Raw genomic sequence first — 21451 nt, 5'->3', positions numbered from 1 at the left:
TGTTTGAGTTTTTCGGGCAGACCAGTCACAACAAAGTGACAGCGCTACCTTTGCTGATCCAGGAGAGTGTGCGGGTCAAGACCTTGAACTTTCTGTTTTGTTTGTTTAACCCGAAGTCCGTCTTTGTTCTATTCTCTGGATAGGTAAACAGTTGCGAGTCGCCGTCTGCAGACTAAACATCTTTAGACTCTCAGCGGGGTGTACAGTGACATGTTAGATGTTGTTTTTGATCAATGAGCGTCAGGTTTAAACGCTTCTAAATGTGAGCGGGATCTGGCTTTAATGAAGAGCATGTGTTTTACAGCATTTAGGGAGGAGTTTCTCCAGCAGCCGTGGATGGGTTTCAGCGTTACTGATATTTGATATGCAGTCTGATATGATGCCTTGATTACTCTGGCTTACACAATACACAATCTGTTCATCAGTCTGTGTCCTTCACTGTGACCTGCAGACTCACTAACCACATTATGAGATGACTGACAGCCACCAAAAACACACAGTATTACCATGCGTATATGCACATTTTTACAAATATTACCTTGTTTTTAGTGTGTGCACCATAATAGTACCATAGTTGGGGAACGTATATGCACAATGGTTTTTTTGTTGTTTTAATGTACTCATGTATGTATGCGTGTATTTATTTATTTATTAGTTTCTAGATATGTGAAGATAATACTGTGCTTTTTTGGATATGTACCGTGGTAATATTGTGATGATTTTTTTTTTAAATGTACCATGGTAATACTATTTATTTGTTCATTAATTAATTAAATAATTAATTAATTCGTTCATTTATTTGTACTGTGGTAATACTATGATCATTTTTTGGCATATGTACCACGGTAATACTACGATTATTAATTAATTAATTAATTCATTTATTTATTTTATTCATTTTTTCTAATTTGTATAATGGTAATACTGTGATTATTTGTTATATATACCGTGGTAATACTGTAATTTATTTATTTAAACCATGTATGCCATGGTATTAACATGATCTTTTATTTATTTATTTAATTTATTTATTTTCATATACATAGTAAAACTGTTTTGTATTTTTTTTTTCTTTTTTTTAATATAGTATTTTAATTATTTTTTTTTTTTTTTTTGGATGGTAAAATGGTAATTTTCTTATTGTATGTATGTATATATATATATATATATATATATATATATATATATTTTTTATATATATGTTTAACATATTTTAGGACATGTACCATCTGATACTCTCTCTTTGTAAGGTGTATCAAGAATATTTCTGTATTTTAGCTGCCATAGGAATATTTGAAGCATGCATGCTTTTTGCCTTCTGAAAAATGATTTGAGAAGTACAGGACACCTTTAAGAAGAGAGATTGAGCAATGCTGCATTTCAGTATGTGTCTGCCTCTGTAAACGTGTGTCCTCAGGGTCTTTTTCCTGGTGTATTAGGGTCACAATATGCAATATGTATTATGAATACAATATGCAAATGCAATGTGAGTCACCAATATTTTTTGGTCCATTTTCCCAGAAGTGAAATATGCATTAGCATATATAAAATGTTGCCCATTGTATTAGAAGCGAAAGACTGTACAATGCAATTGTGTGCTTTTATTTTGTTAGTCGTTGTTGGAGTACACTGGCATATAAGCTTTTTCACATTGTATTTTTCCACTGTTTACTACTAGAACTATTCAGAGATTTAGGAGGAGAGAAGCCAGTTGCTGATGCATTTGCTACCAAATCTTCACATGCACAGAATGCTATTTGCTTTTCTCCGTCATGGTCTGCAAGTGATGCATTCATTGTGAGTGAGAGTTGTTCAGAGCTAAGCAGCAATGCATGCAAGAAAACATGCAAAGATGCAAATGAAATATCATCAATTGCAGTTCATTTCCACAGGTTAGATTAGATTGAGCTCATCTCAGAAAACCTTTAATAGGATTTTTTTCTGTTTTATGTTTAATCGTAAGTGGCATGTAGTGTGGGAAAGATATTGTTTGTGTTTGTCTGCTTTGTCTTTGTGTGTTTAAGTGTCTGTCTGTGTGTGTATCTTTTCATGCAGTCGTATGCAGTCATACTCGTCTGTTTGAGGCCCTCCAGATGTCTTACACATAGTGGGCTCTTGTGTGTGTGTGTTGAATGGGTCAGTCAGCCTGTATCACCCAGCACACACACAATGACCCCACTGTTCTCCCCCATAAGCGCTCACCAGGTGGCTCTCCAGCAAAACCACAGCCAAATAATTACAGTAACACACACATGAACAAACTCACATGAAACTGAACTGACTGCCGCTAAACAATAGTGCGCAATGCACATATGACAAGGCTGAAAAATCACGATATTTAGTGTTTTCAGTGATCAGCGTTAGCTGAGAACTTTTCTATTGCTTCAAGAAACATCTTAAAAATGTGCTTTTGTGTGCCATTCAGTAGCAGTCCTCAGTTAAATGGCTGATTAAACAAGGAGAAGCTGTTCTCTGGCTCAGTAAAACTGTATTTTTATACAGTTTTGTGCATTTATAAATTATTAAGAGTGATGTGCATCATTTATTACGTTAAAATACTCGTTTCTCAGCGTCACATGCACAGTTTGTTTTAACAGGCTGGACACAATAATATTGACTCAACCAGTGGTGTGAGTGTGGAGGCGGAGCTACATTTTTGCTTGACCAATGGCAGACGGGGGCGTGAACCTCCTTGAAATGAAAGACTTTACAATTAAAGTTTTGAATATGTATATATAATAGTAAATTAACATATTTCATGTGTTTATAAATCACTTTTTAGAAATGAGTTATTTATTGTTAATAATGTGTGATATCATTTCAAACTCACACTCACATACATTCACGCAGACCCGAGGGACCTTGGTTAGACACAAAAGGCGTGACCTCCGGCTCTTCGAAAGCTCTTTTGATGGGCAGATTAAACGTGTTGTCAATGAGGAAGCGGATTCACAACTTCTGCTTTGTGTTTTATGTCCTTCAGTGAAAAATAGATTCCGCTCTCAATTCCCCAAACGTGATTTCCTCCAGCGCCAGTGTATAGAGTGCTATTCATTATTAACTCACATTTCAAATCATCTTGTGTTTCTATTGACTTTCGGCGTTTGTGATTTGACCCGCTGGATGTGTGTAACCTGTCGTCTGGCTGCGAATAGAGACTGTAAGATGATCTGAGAGAGACAGTATTCCACATGGTAGAATAATGCAGTAACACAGTAAAGCACTGTGGTGATACCGTGGTAAAATGATGGTATCCAATGGTCATACCATGCTATATGGACCTTTATGTGCTCATTAACATATGGTGATGAAGACAATTCAGATGGAGAGGTAGTACTGTATTTGATTTTTGTTCTGTGCCTAAATTTGCTTTCACAGCGAGTGTTTTTAGTGTTTTCACAACTCTGACCAGTGATCCGTTCATAGAGACACCGCTAATTTCACATTCATACAGCACCTAACCATTGTGCTTCTCTTTTTAGTTCCCACAAAAGTGCCACAGACACACTTCAACAAATCAAGACACTGATGAGGTTTTAGAGAAGTAGCACTGAAAAGATACTTGTTGTAAAAATATTACTGTATATATATCTATATATATATATATATATATATATTACTGTATATATGTATATATATATATATACATACATATATACATATATAATATCAACGATATAAGAAAAAAATAATATTTTATATATATCTTTGATATTTTATATATAAACTATAAATTAAAAACATTTATTTTAATTCTAAATAAACATTTTTTATGTTGTCTAATATTAGTAGTATAATGTAAATCTATTTTACTGTTGCATAGTAGGAGTAATAATAATAATTATTACAATTATTACTGTAAAACAACAGTATATATTGTATGTTTATTGTTGAGTTCTCTTTTCAGCAAATTAAATAAATAAATATATATATATATATATATATCCTATATATATATATGATTTTTCACTAACATTTATTTTCATTTAGATTAACACTAGCATATCAGTAGTTGATAATAATAGTTCTTACATATATTTGTAAGATATTTTAATGAATTGTTGAGTCAGAGTTTTTGAGTTTCTGATTCACTCATTTTGAAGTCATTCACTGCAATGAATCATTGTGGTCCTCACAATGCTCCTTAATTTCACTGCTAAAACTATTGTGAATATAATGATTATTTGACATATTACAGCACTGATACTATGCTGCGCTAATCTGGTTTAGGTTGGTCACTGAGTAAGAAAACTGCATTTCTAGTATATGAAAAAGACCTTGATGCTCTCCGGTTTTTCAGAAGACCTCCAGAAGCGATTTATGAAGGGATGTTTCATTTCAAAGGGCAAATTGGTTTAGCAGGTTAGTTTACAGTAGCGAATGCTCTGAACATGATATTGTGTACATCGAAATCAAACTGTATGTCATTTCAAAGAGCGATGCGAAGCCGTACCGTACACACAACATTTCCTCAGCCTTGGTGAAGGTGGCGTTGGTTTGGCACAGGTTATAACCCTCTAAAACAACACAGTAGCAGTGTGTGTGAATAGCAGGAAGTGCTTGTGTGTGTGGAGGAAAAAGCTGTGGAGGGTACGAGGGTAAAGACGGGGTAAAAATAGGGCATTGGGCAGAAGGCAGGAAACTAGCAAACTGTGGCCTCATAGAGGAATGTCTTCTGCTGCATCGAGATAAGAGCTTAACTCTCTCCTCTCCTCCAACCTGCTCAAACTACTACCACAGTGTTACCACAGTAAGAGAACATGAGAATTCCGTGTCTGTTTGGACACGACTCTCATGTTAATGTGCAACTTGAATATGGCAATCAAAATGATAACTAAATACCATTATAAAGTACCATCTATCATAGTTTCTGGTCATTTACTATAGTACCATGTGCCACCCTTACAAAAAAAAAAAAAAAAAAAAAAAGTAGTTCCAGTACCATGGTACTGAAATTTATGTACCAGGGTATTTGTATTCCAAATGTACAAAAATCACTTCAATGCCATGGTATATGAATATGGTAACCAAAATGCCATTTACAAAACAGCATCAAAAAGTACCATGGTTCTATCATGGTTTTTGGTCATTCACTATAGTAAATATTTACATGTGCCAACCTTACAAAAAAAGTACTGTTGTGGTACCATGATAGAGTGATGGTAATACTATGGTACTTTAATATGATACTCCAAATGTCTAAAACAGTTTAGTAGAAAAAAAAGCAACATTATTTTGATCATTTACCATAGTAAACATTACCGTGTGCAATGGTTTATATCAAAATACCATGAAATGATCATCATTTTGAAAAGTACAGTTGTGGTACCATGGTACAGTGATGGCGATACTATGGTACTTTAATATTTACCATTGTACTAAAATTCATATATGATATTTACATCAAAAACTGCCAGGTTTTGATCATTTACCATAGTAAATGTTATGGTTTATATCAAAGTACCATGAAATTATCATCCCTTAGAAAAGTGTTATGGCTGTACCGTGATACAATGATGCTATCACATGGTAATTCTATGGTACTTTGATATTTACTATGTTATTGGAGTTCATGTATTATAATATTTATATTGTACTCCAAGGTTTTTAAAAATAGATAGTACTATTACAATGGTGCAATAATTTGGAATACTGTGGTAGAATTTTGTGGTACGTTTTGCATGTTTTTATAAATGTAAGCACAAAAAAGTATAAAAAGTACCATGTTTTTGACAGTTTTACTATAGTAAATATTACCATGTGTAACTACTATGAAATTCTCATCACTTAGAAAAATGCTGTGACTGTACCGTGGCACAGTGATGGTTTCACAAGGTACTGTAATACTGTAATATTAATTCTGCACTGCAAAGTATTTTAAAAACTGACATGGTACTTATTTGAAATACCATGGCACTTTTTTGTAAGTGTGAGCACTCCATATTTCCAGATCATAAAATTATCGTTCATTAGAAAAGTGTTACAGTGTACAGTGATGGTAAACTGACAGTACTACTGTAGTAGTACCATGGTACATGTCCAAAATACCACGGTACAGTTGTGGTACTTTTTGCACTTTTTTGCAAATGTGAGCACAAAACATACAAAGAGTACCATGTTAGTGATAAATTATAGTAAATGTTGCAATTGTATACAATTGTATACAACAGAGTACCACAAAATTACCATGAAGAACCATCACTTACAAAAAGCACCACGGTACACTGATGGTGTCACATGGGAATATTATGGTACTTTAATTTTTACAGTGGTACTGGAGCCCATATATTATAATATTTAAATAGTACTACCATTTTTTGGCATGACAACTGCGTTTTATGAATTTTGACATGCGCTTTTATCCAAAGTTTCTTTGGTGCTTGCTTTTATTGGGAACAGAACCCACGACCTTAGTATTGCTAGCACCAAGTACCATAGTACCTTTCAGGGTATTTTGGACATGCACCATGATACAAACATAGTATTTGTTATCTTTGTCATAATACCATGTTACTACCAGGGTATTTTGGACATGCACCTCAGTGTATTCATTGTTCCATAGTGCATTTTTGTAAGAGTTGCATGCATGCATATAAACACAGATGAATGCATATGTGACCCTGGACCACAAAACCAGTCATAAGGGTCAATTTTCTGAAACTGAGATGCATACATCATCTGAAAGCTGAATAAAAAAGCTTTCCATTGAAGTATGGTTTGTTAGCACAGGACAAAATATTGAGATCACCTTCAAAGCTGTCCAAATGAAGTTCTTAGCAATGCATATTACTAGTCAAAAATTAAGTTTTGATATATTTATGGTAGTAAATTTACAAAATATCTTCATGGAACATGATCTTTACTTAGAAAAAAATCTGTAATTTTGACCGATACAGTGTATCTTTGGCTATTACTACAAATAAACCCGTGCTACTTAAGACTGGTTTTGTGCTCACATATAGATTAAAACCTGTCCACATGTATGTTTGTGCAAAAAAAACAACACAGCTGATCTCAGATCTCTCAGAATGAGTGCAGGTCTGTTTTGTCTTCCTCTTTTATTGTGTGTATACGTTGCCGCCTGACCTCATTGACCCTCTTATCGTCCCATCTCCACCGTATCTTCACGTGCGGTGGGGTGAGCGGGGTCGAACGCACCACACTTCTCTGGCATTTGGGTCTGAAAATGGAAAAAGAGCGTCGTCCCTGAATGTTGTCGTCGTGTGAAAAATGCAAGCAACTGATAAGAGCTGCATCTACTGCCTTATCTGAGGGCAAGTAAATAATTAGCTAAATTATAACCAACCGTCTTCGGCACGCTCTCCGTCAAACGGTTAATTAATGCTAATCGCACGCGTCGCGACTGACCCGACGCAATCAGCCACTCTGACCGAGCGCTGAACCGCTAACCGATGTGACAAACGGGCGTAATCACGTCATTTGTGTAAACACTTAAAAGATGCAATCGTGCGCGGCTGTTAATTCATTTACGCAGCAGTTGTTGGTTTTTAATTTGTGGGCGGGTGTAATTCTGTCATGTTGCTGCTGATCTTATTATGTGCTAATAGACTGTAGCGACGGCGTCCCCCGGGGCAGAGCCACAGACATCTGTCTCACTGGCCTTTACATCGGCCGTCTCTCTCCTGCCTCAGGACTTCATTTTACTGTAAAATCTGCCGTCCGTGTGTGTCTCTCTCTCTTTACCTTTCTGTGGTGATAGGCCCTACGGCATGCCATTACTGGGCTAATGAGGGCTGTCTACAGCCGGAGAGAGCGAGCAGTCGACAGACACGCTAACCAACACTGACACTCTCATTATACAACTGGCAACCGCTGAATGAAGGAGTCCCTCGCTCTCTCTCTCTCGCTCTCGGCTCCCGGACGCTCGTTTTCTCTTTCCTCCCATGACTTTGAGTCTGTCTCCAAAAACCATGCAACCCTAATACATTGTTTACTTAATTTCTAGCTTTGCATATGCCACGTGTAGATAAAACAGTGGCCCGGGGGCTTTTCACAGATTCAAATCTGGAATAGTCACACACAATGTGTGGTTCAGGACTCGCCTCTGAGGAGCACCTTCACAGGATGTGACTAGAAACAAACACGGAAGCACATACAGGTCATGTTTCACCCCAAATTCAAAAGAAAATAATTCATCATATTTTCTTGAATGAAGCTTGTTTTAGAACCATTTCGCATGTATTTAAGTATATTTAATATTCATAACAATCACATTACAGTATACATGTCTATATTGTTTATATATATATATATATATATATATGTGTGTGTGTGTGTGTGTGTGTGTTTGCTATATATGTATTTCTGAATTATTCTAATTTTTCTCTATATATGAAGAGTTCATTTGCAAAAACAGATATTTTAACAGATTTTTAACAATTCTCAAAAAATCATGTTTTATTTCATTGTGCTTTCCAATTAATCTCAATCAAACTGCAGTTGCGTTATATATAGTAAGTGAAAATAGTAAAAATAACTAAAAAGTACAGCTTACTAAAACAATAAAACTCAAGAAAAACATGATAACATAATAAAAAACATGTTACATAAAACTGAATAAAATAAAAATTAAGAAAAGCTATGAATATATGAATATATAATATTTTATTTTTTTCCCTATTATTAATTTTTCTATACGTTTTTCATACTAAAGTGTAATTTCTAACACCTTTTTTCTTCAATTCCTCTCTTTTAATTTTGGGGCAAAGATGTGACCTGAACAGGTTTTGTGAGATTCACCTTTGCACTAAGTGACACACAAACAGATGTGTGTGTGTATGTGAGTGTGTGTTGCCATCAGGACTTCCTCTTCAGTGGTTTGAAAGGTAAACACTACATTACCGGTTAATTGAGCTGCCAGATATCCCGGCCAATCAGGGCACAGGACGGTTGCTGCGGTGAACAAACAGGGAAGGAGGGAGCAGTAAATGAGTGCAGGGTGGGATATGGAGGGAAAACAATGGACGCTGGGCAGCCGGCCAAGGAAACGAGCAGAAACGGATACCATATTGGCAAAGCTTATCGCTGGAGCAAGATGGACCTGAACCAGATTAGAGTGCTGCCTGTATTCTGATATTCAAGACCACTTTCCTTTCGGACTTTCCTTCAAGGCCAAACATTTCACAGCGATACAGATGCATCTGTCAGTGCAACACTGAAACATCTTGCAAATCGTCTTAATTAAACTGAATTTAAACCTTATTGGTATATATATAATGTTGTTTTTTTGTTATTGTTTATATATATGTATACATGGTATTTTTTCATAAGTGACAACATGAATTCATGGTATTACTATAGTCCTGTTTTTTTTTATTGTTATATAGATTCAGGCGCATATATAACATTTGTATCGTGTGTTTGTGATGCGATATGTCCGCACACGTGTGTACAGACACACAAAAACACATTCCCAGTGTTCGGTGTGTGTAGCCACTGATGCGGGACTCGAGAGCAGCTGCAGGGTTTTTGTTACCTGTAACACAAACCAACGCATGTTGTATCATTTACAGCCATTTCGCATTAATGGACCGTCTGTATGTGCGTGTGTGTTTCCTCATAACATTCCCTGCAGATTAACAGAATAGACATGTTCACGAGAGGCTCCTCCGATGAATGGAATGTCAGGCATTACCAGGCTTATTTGAGTGCTCATATCAGCCAGTCAGATAAAGACAATCTGTGCATTGTGTGCTAAAACACACACACACACACACATACACACAAACCATTCTCTAAGTGTATGTTAATGACTATTCATAAAGTGGTACCATTCTAGAGCTTTTACGTACAGTATAACGCATCTTCAGACAACACAAAGCCATTAAGAACTGTGCAGATCTGTGCTTGTGTTTCAGAACCTAGTGAACTGCCTACCTAGATGACGTTTTTAGAATTTACACTTGCATTCCAGATGCACAACATTGTAAGGCACATGCAAGTACGTATTATATATATTTCAGAATCCTGCAATGTAGCACACTTGGTTTTCTTACAGAGCACTTGAGTGCTGAGTATTATTACCTATTGCACAACTTCACCAGACCTGAGTTCATGCCGTTAGAATGACTCTTTGCTGTTTTGTGCCGACCACAATATCTTAGCATGCACTTTCAATATCACACAAACGGTTTGCTGTAGCCATCATTGCGGTGCAAAAGACTCCAGGGCAGAAAACATGATTCATCTTTTTCAGCAGATATAAGCAACGATCTCCCACGCTGACGAACATATAGGCCTGAGATGTTGCACATTTAAAACGTGGCTTATTTGCAGTCAGTCACAGTGTTTTTCTATAGGGTCGCAGATGCTTCATCAGTGTTGGAGTAGAAACTGACCTGAGATCAGCGCTGCGTGCCTCGTCTGCTGCAGAAAGACACTGTGAAATGTGCTGGTATTAGTTTATGTAATTGCATTACTCATAAAGTAAACACACGACTGCCAGATTCGACATTATTCCTGATGAAACCGTTAACGTTTATTTTTAGAGAATTAATTCTCGGGCAACGCACACATCGAAGTGGCTTACGAACGTTATTTGGCTGCTAAACCCAAACCTGTTGAGTTTTAGTTTGTTATGAAGTCTTATTATGGATATGGTGGTAAAAGACATTTTTATGAGGTTTTGTGAAACATTTTAGCTTTTTATGAGTGTAATCTTACTTTGGCAACCCCGAAGGAACATTTGATTGCTCTTTCATAGACCATGTTTCATAAATTTTGTTTCAGATGCAGCCGAGGATTGAGATATTTAAAAGATCGCGTTTGTGATTTTTCTTTCCAGTGCTGGTTTGACCTTAACCTTATGGAAAATATGAGCAGCTAAAATGAGATTTGATTCGATGACACCTGCACACACACGCTCGCCCCTGAACTGCACCTATGATTTAATCTTCTTTAATTGCCTGAGATGAAATGATAATGTTTGTGTTTGTGTGTGTGAGTGTGTTTGCATGTCTCTCATATTTTCAGTACATGTTGATCTGTCTGTCAGCATGGACGCCAATTTACTGTGTTGTTCAACACGAGACATCTGCTGTGGAAAATAAACCCCATGAGATCATTACAGACACGTGCGCACACACACACGGCGGGATCAGAAGGTCTCATACTCACGGGCTAAAACTGTCACTAGCGCTGTCGCCAGCCTAATGCCCTGGATACACCAATAAATGTCTGACGTGTTAGAAAGGTATTAGACATTCATGTACGGAAATATATGTTCACCTATTTTTGCTTTACAGGATTTTAGTATAATCTCTTCTGCTGTAGGACAAATTAAAAGTCCGCAGTTGTCAGATACAGTCATTATTGCTTCACCTTTCATCTGTTTGAACTCAGACTAGACTTTTAAAGTGTGAAATGTACTGCTTGGCTGTTCTGGGTAGTTGCCAGGGTGTTGCTATGTGGTTGCTATGTGGTTGCTAGGCAGTTTTGAATTGTTTTTTTGGTGTGCTGTGGGAGCGAGTGTTTTGGTGGTTGCTAGGGTATCAATTTACAGTTGCTAGGCTGTGTTTTGGTGGTTGCTAGGGCGTTGCTATGCAGTTGTTGAGGAGATCTGAGTGATTTTTGGACAAATAAAAGATTGCAGTTGTCAAATACAGTCATTATAGTTTTACTTTTCTTGTGTTTGAACTCAAATTAGACTTTTAAAGTGTGAAATGTACTGCTTGGCTGTTCTATGTGGTTGCTAAGTCATTCTGAATTGATTTTTAGACAAATTAGAAGTTTAAAGCTGCCAAACACAATCATTGTAGTTTCACTTTTCTTGTGTTTGAACACAAACTCGACTTTTAAAGTATAAAATGTACTTCTTGGCTATTCTGGGTGGTTGCCAGGGCATTACTATGTGGTTGCTAAGGTGTTCTGAACTGATTTTTAGACAAGTCTAAGTTGTCAAATGCAGTCATAGTTTTACTTTTCTTGTATTTAAACTCAAACCGGACTTTTAAAGTGTGAAACTTACAGTTTGGCTGTTCTGGGTGGTTGCCGGGGTGTGGCTATGTGGTTGCCAAGGAGATCTGATTGATTTTTAGACAAATAAAAGTTGTGAAATACAATCATTATACAGTAGTTTCAATTTTCATGTGTTTGAACTCAAACTAGACTTTTAAAGTGTGATGTTTACTGCTTGGCTGTCCTGGATAGTTGCCAAGGTGTTGCTATGTGGATGCTAGGGAGTTTTGAATTGATTTTTAGTGTGCTGTGGGAGCTAGTATTTTGCTGGTCGCTAGGGTATTGATTTACAGTTGCTAGGCTTTTTTTCGTTGGTTGCTAGGGTGTTGCTACGTGGTTGCTAAGGAGATCTGAGTGCTTTTTGGACAAATTGAAAGTCTGCAGTTGTCAAATACAGTCAATATAGTTTTACTTGTGTTTGAACTTTATCTAGACTTTTAAAGTGTAAAACTTACTGCTTGGCTTTTTTGGTTGGTTGCTAGGGTAATGCTATGTGGTTGCTGAGGAGATCCAAATGAATTTTAGATCAATGAAAAGTCTAAAGCTGTAACTTTTCTTGTGTTTGAACTCAGCTTGACTTTTAAAGCGTGAAATGTTCTGCTTGGCTGTTTTAGGTGGTTGCCGAGGTGTTGCCATGTAGTTGCTAAGGCGTTCTGAATTGATTTTTAGACAAACTAGAGGTCTAAATTTGTCAAATGCAATCATAGTTTTACTTTTCTTGTGTTTGAGCTCAACTTGACTTTTAAAGTGTGAAAGGTTCTGTTCTTGGCTGTTCTGCATGATTGCCAAAGTGTTGCTACGTAGTTGCTAAGGAGTTTTGAATTGATATTTAGTGTTCTGTGGGAGCAAGTGTTTTGATGGTCGCTAGGGTATTGATTCACATTCCAAACACTTTCATCATCAGGTTGCTAGGGCGTTGCTAAATGATTTTTGGACAAATTAAAAGACTGAAATTGTCAAATACAATTATTATAGTTTCAATATTTGAACTCAAACTCAAATTTTAAAGTGTAAAATGAATGTACTGCTTGGCTGTTGTTGGTGGTTGCCAGGGTGTTGCTGTGTGGTTGTTAGGGAGTTTTGAATAGATTTTTTGTGTGCTGTGGGAGCTAGTGTTTTGGTGGTTGCTAGGGTATTGATTTACATTGCTATGCAGTTGCTTAGGAGATATGAGTGATTTTTGTACAAATTAAAAGTCTAAAGTTGTCAAATACAGTCATTATAGTTTCACTTTTCTTGTGTTTGAACTCAAACTCGATTTTTAAAATGTTTTAATTTCAAATTTTAAAGTGTAAAACGTACTGTTTGGCCGTTCTGGGTGTTTGCCAGGGTGTTGCTATGTGGTTACTGAGAAGATCTGATTGATTTTTAGACAAAAGTCCAAAATTTCACTTTTCTTGTGTTTGAACTAAAGCTTACTTCTTGGCTGTTTTGCATGGTTTGCAGGGTGTTGCTAGGTGGTTACTAAGGAGTTCTTAACTGATTTTTTGTGAACTGTGGGAGCTAAAGTTTTGTTGATTGCTAGGCTATTGATTTGCAGTTGCTAGGCTGTTTTGGGTCTAAGTGATTTTTAATCTGTTCTCATGTGGTTCCTTAAGTGCGTGGTGGCCGCTAGACAGTTTCTTGGCTCTTCTGGGTGTTTGCGGAAGCGGTTGATGAGGAGAACTAAGTGATTTTTAGCATGTTGCTACATGGTTGTCAAAGTGTTGTGGTGATTATAAGGGCTTTACTTTACAGTTCCTAGGCTGTTCTATGTGGTTGCCAGGGTGTTTCTGTGTGGTTCCTAAAGTGTTTTGGTGGTTGGTAGGGCATTTCTTTGCAGTTGCTAGGCTGTTCTGGGTGGTTGCCAGGGTGTTGCTAAGTGGTTTTATCATTCAACAGGTGAAAATCTTGCATCTGATCACAGTAAAGTAACAGCGTGTTCATGTCTGCAGCGCACACACGCACCCTGAAGTTTAATACTTCTCGTATGGCATCAGACTGTAAAACACTCTGCGGTTCTAATTGAAATCGTTATTTTTTTTACAGCGTGTGCTGATTTGGACTGAATTCAGCATAATAAGTTTCACTGGTCTGTTGTCTGTCTGTTGGTATCCAAATGAGTTTGTCTTAACTTGCGAGAACAATGTTTTTGCGACTTGGCGGCTTCAAACTCCATCACGTCTCAAATGTGTGTTTGGCAGCGAGTGTTTGGAAGGCTTTTCTCTGGAAACAGCACTTTTGATTTAGACGACGAGCAGATGGTTGTAAGTAGATTGCTTTCATGTTAAGAAATCACTTTCCTTCTTTTGTCTGGCCTGCGAACGGAAGATTATTTTAATGCGGCCTCTTTTTTGTCATTACTGTGTATGGAACGGTGACATAACACCAAATGCTCGGGAAAGAAAGAGGATGAGGAACAGGGAAGCCTGACGGCGATTGGTTCAGCCATAGAAACCTGTTGCCAAGCTTACAGTCGACGTTTTAGGTTGCTTTATTTTACATTTAATGGCTTGCTTAGTTATATTTCATTGAAATATCAACTTAAAATTCTCCTTCTGTCAGTAGAAAACATCCTGCAGTAGCAGAAGTCTTGATTTGATCTCAACAGTTGAGATCTCATTTGTGATTCTTATTTCCTCTGGGCATCGTTGCATTTAAATTCTCTGCGTGTTTTTACTCATAAGAATGTTTGTCAGCATCTCTGTGATTATGTCAACTCAAAAGGATGATTGACAGTCAGAAAGTATTTTCAGTTTGAATCAGATGATCTAGTCAGCATCACCTTTACAGCTGCGCTGGAGGGTGTGAAAAGAAACCCGCCTCTGATTGGCTATTTTGAGTGTCTGAAATGAAAGTAACGTGATTGGCCTCTTCTGTTTTCACTCTGACTGTGAGTTTGACAGCCGCAGAATGCAACGCTAAACCAGGCGAGATCATGTGCACGTGCGCTCACTGCATACTTCAATCATGCTTTTTAATTTCTTTTTTCAGTGGTGTTTGTCAGTCCAGTCATCATTATTGCTCTCCGTAGCAACCGCATCATAATGACCCTGGCAACCGTCCAGGAAAGCGTAATAAAAGCCAATGAGAACACCTTAGCAACTGCATAGTAACATCCTGGCAATCAGCCAGAACATAGTAAACAGTAGTGCTGTATAGACTACTTGCAAAGTGTAATCTGTTACTGATTACAAATTACATGACTGCTTTTTGATTACTTTTAGATTATCACATTGATTTAAATAGGATAATCTTTTACCGTTTTGATACAAAAAATACAAAGAGAAAGAAAATATAGTCTATTGTGATTACAAATATTTCAAAATGCAACACAATCTAATTACAAGTACTTAATTTTTGTAATCTGATTACATATAACCAGCACTGAAAACCCCTTAGTAACTGCATAGCAACGCCCTAGCCAATCACAGAACCCTGGCAATATTTATGTTTCGCATAGTAAAACAGCACTCATATTTTCAGCAATGTGGTAGCATATTTATATTCTAACATCTGTAAATATTCACAGCAGCTTGACTATTTTCATTTCTACTCATCCGATCAGCGGCGCTCTGTCCCTCTGTTTGTCTGTCTCTCCCATTTAAACAGGTCATCCATCTTCACATGGCCAAAACAATATGTTGATTGTACAAACACAGTTATTAACTGGACGGCGTCCAGCCAGAGTTATTTTCGATGTAAAGGCCTGTGGGAACATTGTGTGCTTTAGGGATTTGAGCTGTGATGCAATGACAGAGAGAAATAAAAGCCATCGCTCGTTCACTTTAGATTAGTTTTAAGTACCTAAATGTCGCAGATAAACATCGGCGTCCTACAGAATAATGTATTTGGCTGTAGCTTTGTTCTCAGGAATAAGTTAAAACTGACAGAACCTCAATTCAGCAAACATCTAGAAATGTACTCTAATGTAATACAATTAATAATGTGTTTTTATATTTTATTTTTTGTAATGCATTAGTGTGTACATTAATTAACTTGATCTATTAATTGATATCCTTACCAATTAACATTAGTCATGATGTTTTGGATCTCAGACATCTGTCTATTTCTAATTATTTCTGTGATTCAGAATTAGATTAGTGAGCGTTGATGGATCAGGTAAAAGTGTTTTTGATTGTGTATTGTGCAATACATGCCATTATTTCACCATGTTTAAATTCATTCATTAAATTTAGCAAATTCTCCTGCAAATGAGCATAGAAATATGAAGAAGTTTGGCAGATCCTGGTAATGACCTATGTGTGTGTCTTTTATTGTGTTGCAGGTGTTCAGCCATCCCTATTTTTCTGTGTTATCCTAATTAAACACACACACATCCCAAAAAACAATTCCCCCCATTTACATAATGAGACAGAATCTGTGAGAGACTAACGAGAAATCTAACGACCACTCCAAAATAAAAAGCAAGCCAGAGACAGATCTGTTTCGGTCTCATTTATAATCAGTCACCCTCTTTTATATGAGTTTGTTTTGATTATGTTTTATGACTCACCGATGGAAAAACACTGGACAGAACTTACAGTTAGAGGAGTCGTTTACCTACTAATAAAGATCCTGTCATCATTTACTCATCAGACACCCTCACACTGCTCTTTTCCATGCAATGAAAGCATATAGAAACAAAAACATCATAAAAGTATCTTACGTTTGAGTCAGAAGAGTTATTATAATTATAATTACAGCACAGAAATCATGATGACTACTTGTATGGTATTTTTATCCATTTTGGAGCTTGACAGACTTGGTCACCATGAACATTCCATGGAAGTTTTTCACACAAAAATAACATTGTATGAGTTTGTATCATATCATGTTTGGCTGAACTGTTCCTTTAAGTATTGGGTTTCACCGCAGGGTTGACATTTATTCTCCTGCTGGCTGAGTTAATTTATCGCACCCTTATTGAGCAGCGTTAAGTGTTTGGCATGATCGCTTAAACACACACACACACATACACACTTAGTACCCAGCCACACCACCTAGTATTTTCTACTATATTTAATATTACTAAGTACATCCCTACTGTCGACAGCCCAGTGCGCAGCGCCTGAAATAGAATCATTCCACCGGTCTAGATGCTTTTCAGGCCATAATTGCAACTTAATCTCTGGCCCTATGCAATTTGCATTGTAATAATATCCAATATTCAAACTGCAGTAATGGTCTTGCGGTTTAGGGAACATTTGCGTCAAGCAGCTGGTGCTTTGCGTTTCTCTTTGATGCGGATTTGCTCTTGTTTGTTTGTTTTTAAACGGCCTCCCTCCTTCACTAGCATGCTAGAAAGTGTTGATGTTAGCAGTTTTATATTTAACGCAGCATTGCATGCTTACACGACTTCTCTGCACTATTTTAGCTTTGTTTATATGCATTACAGTATGTATCAATATTTTGAAATAGCTTTTTATCTATAATCTAATTTCCCCAATTTTCACCTTTGTCAATTAACTTTTTTTTTTTTTAATCAGTCTGGTTGTGGTGTTAAAGTATTTGCATGTATTTGCTGTATTTTCCCGTGTATTAGTAGCCATATTGCAAAGCTAGCTAAGCTAGCAGAAATACACAACAACATGCCATCTACTAATGTTTATCCATGAGCTTTTTTATTTTAAACTCAACTTCCAGTCAAGCAAGTGATTTTACCACAATCATTCTGGTATCTGTTCAGTCAAGACATTCAGAAATGCCCCTTAATTCACCCACGGGTTACAGTAAAGTTCGCAGTAAAGCACATCGATTACGGACACGTGCGGCGGTTAACAGGAAGACGCGAGCTGCAGAAAACCCCTGTTGTGAATCTAAGTTTAGCTGCAGTGATGAGAGAGATACAATTCAGAGAGAAAGAAAGAAAAGTAGATGACAACATCCCACGATGCCTTCAGTCTGTCTGGGCGATTAGCGGCGCAGTCATCGCGGCCGGCCAGAGCTGCCACTTCTGATGAGGGACATTCTCACCGCGCTAAATATGGCGCTTTGGATTTACTTGACAGCATATTGTTAGTCATACGCCGCTTTCTGATTTACAGTGATATGCAGATTCACCCCAATCACTACACGTGTGGGTTTGCTTGCGTTTTGAAGACTGGCTGAGAGAGAATGATTGTCGTATATTAGTGTGAGGAAAGATTTGACATCAAGCTGTGCAGTTAGAAGAGATTGAACTGTGATGGTACTGTGATGTGTCATAAGGTATTACCATGGTACTTTGAGTTGTGCATGTCCAAGGAAAAAACATGTTTTTGTATGTACTGTATGTGTATTTAAAATAAACAACCTAACTATTTTTTCTTTTCCATATTCATACACAGTAATGGGTGGATTACTTACAAATTACAAATGGCATGATGAAAATTGTAGTTTTATTGTAGACTACTTTTGGATTACTTATAGATTACTTTTGACCTAATATATGATCTAAATTTTTAGGCGTTCAAGCACGTAGCACTGAAACCCTGTTGTAATTGTTTGAATGGTCACTGATCAGCAATCTCTGCATAAAACTGATTGTGTAGATCAAACCATAAGTCGTAGAGACTCGAAACTTGGAGGGATGGTGGTACTCACACCACCTATAACGTGACCAAAGCTTGCCCCAGTCGGCCTGACGGGGGCACTATAGTGATCAAAAGCAAATATCGCTCATAACTACTAAATCATCAGTTGCGGTCTCGTGCCTTATGTCGTTAGAATCCTTGACTCACGCTGGACAATTTTTTTTCCGCATTTTTGGAAAAACCTACTTTTGCAAACTAGTCATAGGTTTTTCAATAATTAAAAATCAAAAATCAATAATTATCAAAAAAAGTGGCGCCAAACCGTTCGAAAGGAGCTCAGTCTGAGGTCACAGGGGAAAAAATTACAGAGCTTGGCCACTTGGTGGCCCACATAAAAGTGGCTATAACTTTGCAACCATTTGTCCTGTCAACATGAAAATCGGTGTGCACGGTCTTGATCCGAAGTGCCACAAGTGTCTACATTTGCGTATCTCAAAAAACAAGGCTGCCATTGGCCGACAAAGTTTGAACACCTGTTAGACGAGGTTAACGGAGACCGGTCGGAATGAAACTCGATGGGCCTGTTTGACTCACGGCCCCAAAGGTCTGAGAGTAATTAGAAAGAAACTGGCCACTGGGGGACGATATCGCAGTTTTCAAGGCTGTAAACGATTGTACGTCATGCGGTTTTTCGTACTTTGCTTCTAAAACCACTGCTGTCAATCAAATCTTTTGTTAAATGATTGAGAAGATGTAAAAAAAAATAAATAAAATTGTGAGCTAGTCCTAAGTTTTTTAATCGATCTGGAAAAAAAAACACTGCAGTACAATTCTCTAGACTCTCTAGGTAAATAATTATTTTAAAAAAAATGTAAATTTACCCTTTGGGAAGCTATAATGTGGTCGTTTAGAAAAGAGGCCTGTCCAAATTTACCCAAAAACCCTATAAAGCCTATTGGAAAACTCAAAACTTTATGAAACCTGCTGAGCACATGCTCATTCTACACAAGCATGCAAAGTTTTAATGGGATCTCACCACAACTGCTGCTATAACAGTAATAAATGTTAAAAAACATCATATTTAGGGTAAATTACCTAGATTGCCAAAAATGCTTTTTTAAATCATCGATTTAGGTGGTTACAAGCTTGCTAAATAATGTTTTTTCCATGTGAGTTTAAAAGCCTTAAAATGTTTGAACCCGGTAATCGCTGCTTGCAGCTATATTTACATTTGATGGATTGTGGATAATTATGTAATCCATAGAAAGTTACTGTAATCTAATTATGAGCATTTTAAAATGTAATATAATCAAATTAGTACAACATTTTGAAATCTGATTACGTAATCCTGATTACATAATCATTTACTACCCAGCACTGTTCATATTCCGTGGAAAAGAATACTGTTGTATTACCTTGTACATTTACATTACATTAGTATTTTGTTAATGAGTCTGAAGCTGTACTTCGTCATCCGTTTGTAATATTTCTCTTGGGTCATTTGATAGACAGCAGTGTGCACTACAAGCACACTACACTAGTTTCATATGTCTCTGTGTGTGTGTGTGTGTTTGGCACACTCTCTTGTGTGAATCATTAGATGTTGGATTGCTCCTATTCCCAAACCCAGACTGCCAAAACTCCTGCCGGGAGCGTTTCCTCAAACAAGCCTCGCACACAGAGCGGGACAGAGGAGATCACACACACACACTGATACATGTACACGCAATGGGAAAAGGCTAGAATGACTGACTGAAATCAGTTCATATGTCATAATTCCTGCTGAGCACAATATGTTATTAGTGGCGTTTAAGTCAATCATCACTAGTGCTAGTGCTGACAGTCACGTGATCGAAGCCCTGACACAAAGTATTAAAGTTCAGATGTGCAGTTTACCCCTGCTCAAAACAGGTGAAAAAAGAAAAGCATAGAAGGAGGGACCAGAGCCGTATCTCGATAACATCCTGGCAACCACATAGCAACACATTTACAATCATCTTGAGCCCCCCCTAGCAACCATTTAGAACACAAACTACTGCATAGCAACACTCTGGCAACCTGCCACAACAGTCATGTCAGTGAAGGAAAACACCGCACAAACCCTGTTATTGCTGATGTTTGTGATTAGTGATGATGACTGTCTTCTGTGGTTTTTGTCACTGTTCTTCTGAGACTCTTCTAAGTTGGGTGCGTTGTCCTCTGTTTTTCTCTCCTCTCTGTCTTCCTCTCCTCTGTTCTCCATCTCTCAGAGCAGATACGGTGTAGGAGATCGAGGTGTTAGGCTGTACGGCGCTTTACCCGTGAGGCCCAACCCTGAGGAGAAAAGACTGCCCTCTTCAGGGGTGAGACGCGACACTCGCACCTTTAGCTCCTTTTCCAGCTCTCATCCAAACGTAGCGAGCAGCTAGCAGACCAGAAACGTATTCTATATCACAGATGCTAACATCAGTGCTATGAGGAAAGATTTGAGGAAAGATTTGTTGTTACAGTGCAATGCAACACATACTAGTTGTAAAATCGAGCTGCATACAGTAGTTCCTGTTTGCAGTTGCATTTAGTGTGTGTTTCTGGCCTTAAGGTCCATTCACACCAAGGAAAACAACTATAAGGATAACTAAAAAGTTAAATAATCGCTATAAGGCGTCGTTTTACGTGACAGTAATGTACTACCTTTAGCTTTTGCATTTTTAAAAAGTTTTGCATGCAATGCTGTCAAAATAACTCCCGTTCACACAGATCCGCAAAAAACATCCGCTGTGAAAAAAAATGTGCACATCTATACATTCTGATAGACTAAATGCGTAATCAGTGTTGGGGAAAGTAATGCATTGCAATATATTGTTACTCACTAAAAAGTAACTAATGTTACTTAGTTACTTTTTATGGAAAGTAATGCTTTGCGTTACTTTTACGTTACTTTTTAAATCTGGGCAGTGCTTGCCTATTTGTTTTGTATTTAAAAAGTTCAAATTTTGGCAAAT

General features: G+C 37.3%; 1 protein-coding gene across 1 annotated transcript in view; it reads left to right on the top strand.

The window, feature by feature from the left end:
* tox2 (TOX high mobility group box family member 2) overlaps window positions 1-21451 on the top strand; it is a 136260-nt gene that overhangs the window by 29562 nt on the left and 85247 nt on the right. The window contains 1 exon segment of the mRNA XM_051112318.1: window positions 20720-20812. Coding sequence (XP_050968275.1) covers window positions 20720-20812 — 93 coding nt within the window.

The sequence above is a fragment of the Labeo rohita genome, chromosome 6 (assembly GCF_022985175.1).
Source record: "Labeo rohita strain BAU-BD-2019 chromosome 6, IGBB_LRoh.1.0, whole genome shotgun sequence".
In the NCBI taxonomy this organism is placed as follows: domain Eukaryota; kingdom Metazoa; phylum Chordata; class Actinopteri; order Cypriniformes; family Cyprinidae; genus Labeo; species Labeo rohita.
Note: the sequence above shows the minus strand (reverse complement) of the source record. Positions and strands in the feature narration are given on the sequence as shown.